The following is an 8,317-nucleotide window of genomic DNA, read 5'->3' on the forward strand; positions in this document are numbered from 1 at the left end:
CTTAGTAATTTTACTTTCCTGTTAAGTATTGTCTCACAGATTGGGTATGATGGAGGTGTCTGTGTCTCTCTGTGATAAAAATGGAATTGTCATGAGAAAAAGAAAAAATTATGTCTTTTCTGGATGCAGGCAGTACCAGATACCTCAAGGGAAACTAATTTCCTGATGAATTTTTCAGATATAAATAGGTTTTTTTGGATATGGACTTTTAAGCATTAGAGCAAGGGACACATTCTAAGGGATAAAAATTTAAGTATGACTGTAGTCAAGCTTATGGATCATATCTAGGCTGGTGCATATATTTATTTTTAATTATTATGCCATGTTTCAGCTAATCAGTACAATTTCTAAATGGAAGCTTAGTGATTATGAAATTATGAAATCTCTGTGGTGAGGCAATTATCTCCATTAATTGCTAAACCAAGCAACTTTAGCAACATGATTTAATCTGAGTCAATTCCTAATACTGCCTATTAAAAAGTTCACTAGAGAAAAAATGTGCCTAACTCCTCCCTAGTGAGAATTAATTACAGCAATTACTTCAGGTGTAATTTCTTTATTTAAAAATGGTATCTCAGTCCTTTTGTGAATGGCAAAAACTGTTCCACATTCAGAGACAACTGGTTGCAATTCAGAAACTGTAAAATGAAAAAAAAAAGAGACACAAAGAGAAAATGTATAAACATATGTGTATTTATATATGTGTATATATATATATATGTAAATGGGAGCATTGCTAAACTCTGCTGGAATGATATTTTTGCCTTATTCTTTCACAATCAAACTTCATATGCTTTTTAAATGATACTTAACACAACTGGTGATAAAGTTACGGTAATGATTGCTTTTATAATATTATAATTATTGTGTTCTTTGTGCCTTGAAACAGAGAAACACCTTTGCACCAACTTTACTCTTCTGCATTCAGCAAGCAAAAGCTTCAAATCTACCCAACCAAGAAGCCAGCACTGCCATTTGGAGAACTGCCCCCAGGGTACCAGCACCTGCACACTCAGCTCCAGTATGAATGCGTTTCTCCTTTCTACCGCCGCCTGGGTAGCAGCAGGAGGACTTGTCTGAAGACAGGAAAATGGAGTGGGAGAGCCCCTGTGTGTATTCCAAGTGAGTCTCCAAGGGAAAAAAAAAATGCACATATCTCTTGGGTGGATGAGGGAACATAATGTGTATTCATCTTAGATATTTAGGGAGTCCCAGAAGTGTAGGCTGCCTATGCTTCCAGCTGGGAGAAAGAAGCCATAAAGCTTGAAGGATATATGTGTCATTTCATCCACCAGTAGAACTTGTGCAGTTGATGGTAAAGTGATCTTTCAGCACCGTAATTTACCATTAATTTCTACCCTTTCATTGAGCAAAAAGTTTACTGAGTTTTTCTCCTGATTTGAAAACACTTTCCTATATACTTTGGCACACAGCTGACACCACCATCAAACTTTAAGCAATAAAGTGGAGAGTCAGCAATTTTAAAGAGGCTCTTCCTTTAACAAACTCTGCTAAGGAAGGGTTCATATTGCAAACTCTAAGTCCAGATAAAATCTTATCCAGAGCTAGTGAACAAAGTAAGTTAGGGTAGGAACATCACAAGATTTGGTAAAACCCAGTACTGCGAAAAGTAGATCTTAACAACAAACAAATTTTTATTGTTCTTGTTGGTAGTTTTACTTTGAGATCATATAATGTATTTTGAAAAGTATTGCATTCAATGTTTTTCACTATGGACATGCCCACACTACATCCCAGGGAAAAAAGTGTCCTAAGGGAGACTAAAAAATGCAACCATATGATGTAACTCTTTCACTGGAAATAAACATTTTCTAATATAGGGGATTTTACTCCAGGTCTGACCCTGGGTGACATGCTTCTAGAACAAGGCAGAGCTTTTTCTTTTCCCCAGGATGACTGATGATTTAGATGCATTTGCTTCAACATTCTTGTTGCAAGACAAGTCTGTTCTCATAGGCATGTGCAAAGATTAGTGTCAGGAGAGGCCTCACAAGTACTTTGTGACTGCCTAGGGTGAGGTTTAGTGCAATGCTGGCTTTGTGGTGTTTTACGATAAACACGAATCAGGGATGTTCTTTACATTTCTTTATGCAGTCACCTCATTATAATGCAGCTCAATAAGGTTGTTGTGAAAATTCACCTGCTCAAGTGCTAAATCCATATTCCTACTTTACTCAGGAATTCAGAGAATAATGGAAAATTTTATTTTTTTTTTTTAAAGCTATATAAAATACTCCTATAATTTTGCAGGTCAGATATAGAAGTTAATTAGACAACTGTCCCTCATGCTAGTCATTGCAGTTTAGTTTCTTTTGGCACATCCTAAGAAGGAATCAAGAGTAAGATTCAGATTCTTTGGTGGGGAAAAGGTGTTACTTAACTTTTGCTTCATGTTTCCTCAGTCTGTGGAAAGGCAGAAAACATCACACTTCAGAAGATAATGACCTCTACCAGGTGGCCGTGGCAAGCAGCAATCTATCGCACGGCCAACGGGGTGAAGGAGAACAGTCTGCGGAAAGGGGCCTGGATCCTCATCTGCAGCGGGGCCCTGGTCAATGAGCGCACAGTGGTGGTGGCAGCTCACTGTGTCACCGACCTGGGCAAGACCATCGTGCTCAAGACAGCAGAGCTCAAGGTGGTTCTGGGGAAATTCTACAGAGATGATGACAGGGATGAAAAGACCATCCAGAACCTGCGGGTGAGTAAGTCTGACGGGAGTGGAAAATGATGAGCACAGATAGATACTGATCCCACCTGTCTTGTATGGGGAGAAAAAGTTCACATTTCGAGCAATATAACTCTTTTACATGCTGTTCTTCAAAATGCATATCTAGAGAGGCAACTGACTGAACAGCCATGACACAAGAAGGGCACATGCTGTAGTTCATTAAATTCCTCAGTGTTGTCCAATTCATACATTCACCCTCTAACAGAGAACATGAGGAAAATAGCTCAGGTTCTGTGAGCCATAATGTCTTGAGTGATATTGCCACAAAAAAAAAGGAGAGGAGATGCCAGCTACTGTCAAAATTGATTAGCATAATTTATGAGGGAAACACTTGTGCTCTAGATCCTGGTTTGATGCCATGAGCACATTTCACTCCTCAGCCCCAAGGCTGTATAGCTCTAAACTCAAAAGAAGTTTATGTCTGACTTCATCTCCAAAAATAGCACCTTGGGCTAATGTAGTGGTTTACTTTTTTGATTGAGAACTAGAAAGGCTGAACTTAAAAGGAGGAGAAACACAGCAGCTTTGGGAATGTGTGTCTCTTTTGTGTGTGTGTGTATGTGTGTGTGTACATGAGTTAATTAATGGATGTTATCCAAGAAATCATAATTAACTTGATTCTTTCTCCCCTGCCCCCCTTTTTAGCTTCAGTTTCTTTCTCTAATCCCAGCTTTTTCATACTTTTCCTGTAAGAATATATATATATATATATTTTTACAGTATTTCCTTATAGGAACCCTCTCTGTTCTTGTAGCGTTTCATTAAGGAAATGAGCAGTAAAGGTTTGGCCCCAGTATTATGTAACATATTACTATATCTTTTTTTGATGGGAAGATAGTTGAATTTCAGTAAGATAGCATTTTAATTCAAAGCCCCTCCTCCATCCAAAATCTACAGGCTGAAGGTGACATGGCAGGGAAAACCTTTTTAGTAAACAGTGGGAAAACTTGAACTGCGTGTTAACTCCCCATTTTGCTGAAAATGTCCTTGACTGCTTTTGATCAAGAAATATCTCATGCAATAAAAACTGTCCTGAAATCCAAGCCAAAGGAAAAAAAAACAAACAAGTCAGAAGATGCTCGGTCTCTGCATGTTTCTCATTTGAGTGAACACCATGGTGAAAGAACAGGTATGGGTGAGGGCAGAGGAGAAGCAGGGACAGAGGAGAAGTATGCAAAATAAACTAACATGTATTTTAGTAGTATGGAAAGAGTGCTGCTGACTTGCCATTCCTGTTAACTCTACAATTCTTCCGATTCTGTTTCCTCCCCAGATTTCTGCCATCATAGTGCATCCCAATTACGACCCTATATTACTTGATTCTGATATAGCTATCATAAAACTCTTGGACAAAGCCAGAATCAGCAGTCGTGTTCAACCCATTTGCTTGTCATCTACTCATGACTTGACGACATCCACAGAGGATTTAAAGATAATGGTTACTGGTTGGAAAGTATTGGCTGACATTAAAGATCCTGGATACAAGAATGACACAATCCGCATGGGAGCTGTTCAGATGGTGGATTCACTGTTGTGTGAGCAACAGTATGAGGATAATGGCATACAAGTCAGCATCACTGATAGTATGTTCTGTGCCAAACAAGACCACACAGCCTTTTCTAATATCTGCCCTGCTGAGACTGGTGGGATTGCAGCCATAACTTTGCCAGGAAAAGCATCTTCTGAGCTAAGGTGGCACCTGATGGGATTAGTGAGCTGGGGTTATGATAAAACTTGCAGCCTAGGACTCTACAGTGGCTACACCAAAGCTCTTCCCTTCAAAGACTGGATTGAGAGGAACATGAAATAAAAATCTGTGTCTGGAAATGGCCTTTTTATAATATAATATCTCTCTCAATCTCTGCTGTTTTAGGCTTCTCATCCCAGTGATGAGACACATTTGGGATAAGGTTAAGGTAGACAGCCTGGTAAGTTGTCCTAGGATCAGATACTTCATCAGGCTACTTTTACTTAACCCAGGACAGAAGGTCTTAGTGCATGAGAAGTTTTGCTATATTTGGTCTTTCTCCCCTGGTGGGAGGACAATGCTCCTGAGTCTGACATACAGAAACAGGACAGTAAACTCTGTCTGAAATTAATCTGTAGTGTGGAGTCCCCTAGAGAAATTGATGGTGAGCCTCTCCCAAAGATCTATGTGACTGAGTGGATTAAGAGTCTAGAAAGAGTAGCCTGAATTCATTAAGATGGATGAGCTTGTTACGGTATGTGCTGTCTGTATTGCCATTACAATGTAATCTTTTTCCCTCCCAAGTACATTACACATTTAAATAAACCATGGTTTGTTTTTTTAACCCACATACTCATGTCTGACATTGTTTAGATTCATTGTTGCTTTGTCTGTGTCACACTCTAGGAACTCTCTACTTCCCCTTCTGTTTGCGCTGACTCTCACTTGGGACACTTCAGGACTCTAAAAGGCAGAATTAGCAAAAAATTCAATGACAATATAAATAACAAGATTCTTTTTTTCTTAATAGATCCAGCGCTGCTATTGTACATGAACCACTACAATGAAATGTAAAGGGGAGTTCTCTTCTACCTTGTATTCTAAATAGATGAAAACATGAAATGTATTCTAAATACTTTTTTTCCAAGTGGATTTCAAAGAACTATAAAAGCCTCAGGAAACTTGTAGTTTCCATCAGTTCCCACACCTTTGTGGCAAAACTACTCCTCTGTAGCTCTTCAGGGTGAAGAGTAATGTCCAGGTCTTACACTTAGCAGATGTTTTTCTTGAACTGAGGCTGAATTGTTTGACACCAAAGGGTAAGATTCTCCCATTGGGCACATTGTCCAGGGGAGACACTTGAGTGTCCTCATGGTCCTTAGTCACTGCTCTTTCACCAAATCATTTGCTATTCTCTATTCAGTCATGGTTAAAGATTAGGGATTAACCCTAAAAAAGCTGGGGAGAAGAGACAGTAATGATTGTCTCCCATCAATAATGACTCCTTGATAAGTTATATATGACCATATGACTACCTGGAATTTGAAGAACCTTCAAATAATTACAGTGCCCAAACCAGTTCACAGCAATAGCTGGATGTGAAGGCTGGGAATCTGATGAAAGGATTTAGTACTCTTGCCAAGAAGAACTCCAATCCTGAAGTTGTGTTCTGCCTAGCCTATTGCATGGCTATGGCAATTGTAAGCTAGAAAGTCTGATTTCAGCTTTGATTCTCTGATGCTGTAAAATCTTGTTAAGAGTTTCTTAGCATTCAGTAGTTTCCACTCAGTTTTGAATCTGAAAATTGCTGCTAATAGGACAATTAGTACTGGACATCATTCTATGTAATTTATTTTTTACTTTACTAAGCAAAAATACTTAATGTCTTATGCTTTTGCACTTTTCTTGTTTTTGCTGACAACAGGATCAGGTAATTTTGCTTGAATAATATACTTTAAAAGCTACAACCAAAGTATATTGCTTCTCTTTATCTTGTTTATCTGTCTCCTCTTGCCAGGAGATTATGCTTGGCTGACAAATTGCATGGCAACGACAGCAACAAAAATTCTGAATTACACGTGAAAAATATGACGCATGTCACTGCTCTGCTGGGAGGAACATGTGCCAGTGAATGTGTGGTACTCCCCCACTGACAGCATGGGTTAGAGGAAATTAGGTGTCAGTTTTGGAGAAGCACAAACTTGCAGAAAGTCAACATGTGTTTCTTCCTAACACTATTGACAAAGAAAGAAATGAGAAAGCTCTTCCATGATTACATTAAATGATAGTCTCTACACTCTAAATAATAATTTAATTATCTAATGATAAACAGAAATTATAAAGATCTGTGAGCTAGTTCTTTTCTCAGTTATGACACTATGACTGCATTGCTCTCCATAGCATTATCATTTTCCACTGCTATAACTGAGAGAGAAGAGGTCCTAAATATTTTTCTTTCCCTTTAGGATTTGTCCAGTCCACACAGATCTGTAAAAGTCTGTTTTAATTACAGCTTTAGCCCTCGCTCTTCTCGTTTTACTAAAGATCAGCCATGACTAGTATTTACCAGTCCTCTAATTCCTCCTCAATGTTGAATCCCATCCCCATTTGGCTTCAAATCACTCACAGATCTGGCAATGAATAGCTGAAAGTTTCTGGGCTTGGGCAGCAACAATATAGTTGTTCACTGCCTGTATATCACACAAAAGTACATTCTTGAAGAGAAACTTGTAGGAATTCATGGAATTAAAATCTCAGGAGGTTGCTACAGCTGTGCAGGCACAGCACCATTCAACCTTCCTTCTTTTTACAGTCATGATGCTCTTCAAAGAAAACAGAAGCAAGAAAAGGGCCAGACATCTCTCAACCCCAGGAGTCAGATTTTACCATAGTCCTTTATAGAAAGAGGACTTGGTTGCAGCATTTGCTTCTACTTCTGGACCTCAGTGTTTGAATCCTAGATTCAAATCTGGCTACCTCTAAATGTAGACATGATGTTTTATTTCTATTATTACATGCCGTATGTATTTACATGTACAAGTGAGCAGTCATATCAACATATGTACACCAGTACCCATGTCTAGTATTCCCAGGAATTACAAGTCAGCTTGCCCATCCTTTCTGTCAGCTTACCCACAAGAGTTTCATATTCGCAGCCTGAGCAGAACCGTGAAGGGATTAGCATCTAATTCCAAAAATGAGGAAAAATAGGGATGAATATTTGAAAAAAAAAAGCAACCTGTGAGTTGGAATCACTAATCTCTTTGATTGCTAGGCTCTATTTTTAATTTGTAAAACTATTTCAAACATCCATTTATAAACAGGTGAGGATTTGTGCCATCTGTTGGAGAAAGGGTGTGAAATAGCACAACATGGATAGCAACTCATTTTCCTTCCAAGGAAAAAAAGCTGTGGATTCTGGAAAGGCCATAAAGATATTGCTATGGAAAGGGGAGAGCAAAACACTCTCTGCATTCTTGTTCGCTCCAGTGGATTTATACTTCTTCCTTTGTATGTTTTTTGGGCTGAATTAGATTACTTGCAAAAGGGTGGGTGCTTAGCTGAAAAACAGCACTGAAAGGAAATGGACATACTGAAAAACAAGGTCTTTTCAGGCACCTTCAGTGACTCTTGTAGAATTGCCCTTGTAAACTGTTTCCAATGAAAATCTAAGTCCATGGTAAGATTACAAGAAAAAATGTGTATTTGATTAGGATTTGGGATTACGCATAGGCTGCATTCTGCCATTTTTAAGGGCAAGTACTGGAATTGGCTTGGTTGCAGGAAAGGCATCCTGGGGGAGCGGGAGTGGTGAGCATGGTCAGGCCGGCATTGCTCAGCTGCGCAATCCCTGCAGCCTCACGGCTCCTTATCGTGCCGGGGAGCTTCCCGCGTGGCCGCTGGCTCTCTGTGCCATCTCCTTGGTGCAGAGGAAACAAGCTGTGGCTGAAATGTTTGTTCCCTGTGAAACGGGACATCAGGTTGGTCAGACTCGGATGGAAAGGCACCACTGAGGTCGGCAGGCAGAGCCTCGGCTGGGGCCACCAGAGCGAAGGTGTGTGGCAGCGTCTCGGCGTGCCATGACCGTCCTGTGCCCCAGC

The 8,317-nt window shown here is 39.6% G+C and overlaps 1 protein-coding gene across 2 annotated transcripts in view; it reads left to right on the forward strand.

Moving 5' to 3' along the window:
* PAMR1 (peptidase domain containing associated with muscle regeneration 1) overlaps positions 1 to 5,033 on the forward strand; it is a 59,889-nt gene extending 54,856 nt beyond the window's left edge. For both annotated transcript variants that reach the window (XM_008919950.3, XM_008919951.3), the window contains 3 exons: positions 890 to 1,122; positions 2,424 to 2,719; positions 4,023 to 5,033. In XM_008919950.3, coding sequence (XP_008918198.2) covers positions 890 to 1,122; positions 2,424 to 2,719; positions 4,023 to 4,559 — 1,066 coding nt within the window. In that variant the 3' untranslated portion in view covers positions 4,560 to 5,033. The remainder of the gene's footprint in view (positions 1 to 889; positions 1,123 to 2,423; positions 2,720 to 4,022) is intronic.
* The last annotated feature ends 3,284 nt before the right edge of the window (positions 5,034 to 8,317 follow it).

This window comes from Manacus vitellinus, unplaced genomic scaffold (assembly GCF_001715985.3).
Source record: "Manacus vitellinus isolate BGI_N305 unplaced genomic scaffold, ASM171598v3 scaffold_59_pilon, whole genome shotgun sequence".
Classification (NCBI taxonomy): domain Eukaryota; kingdom Metazoa; phylum Chordata; class Aves; order Passeriformes; family Pipridae; genus Manacus; species Manacus vitellinus.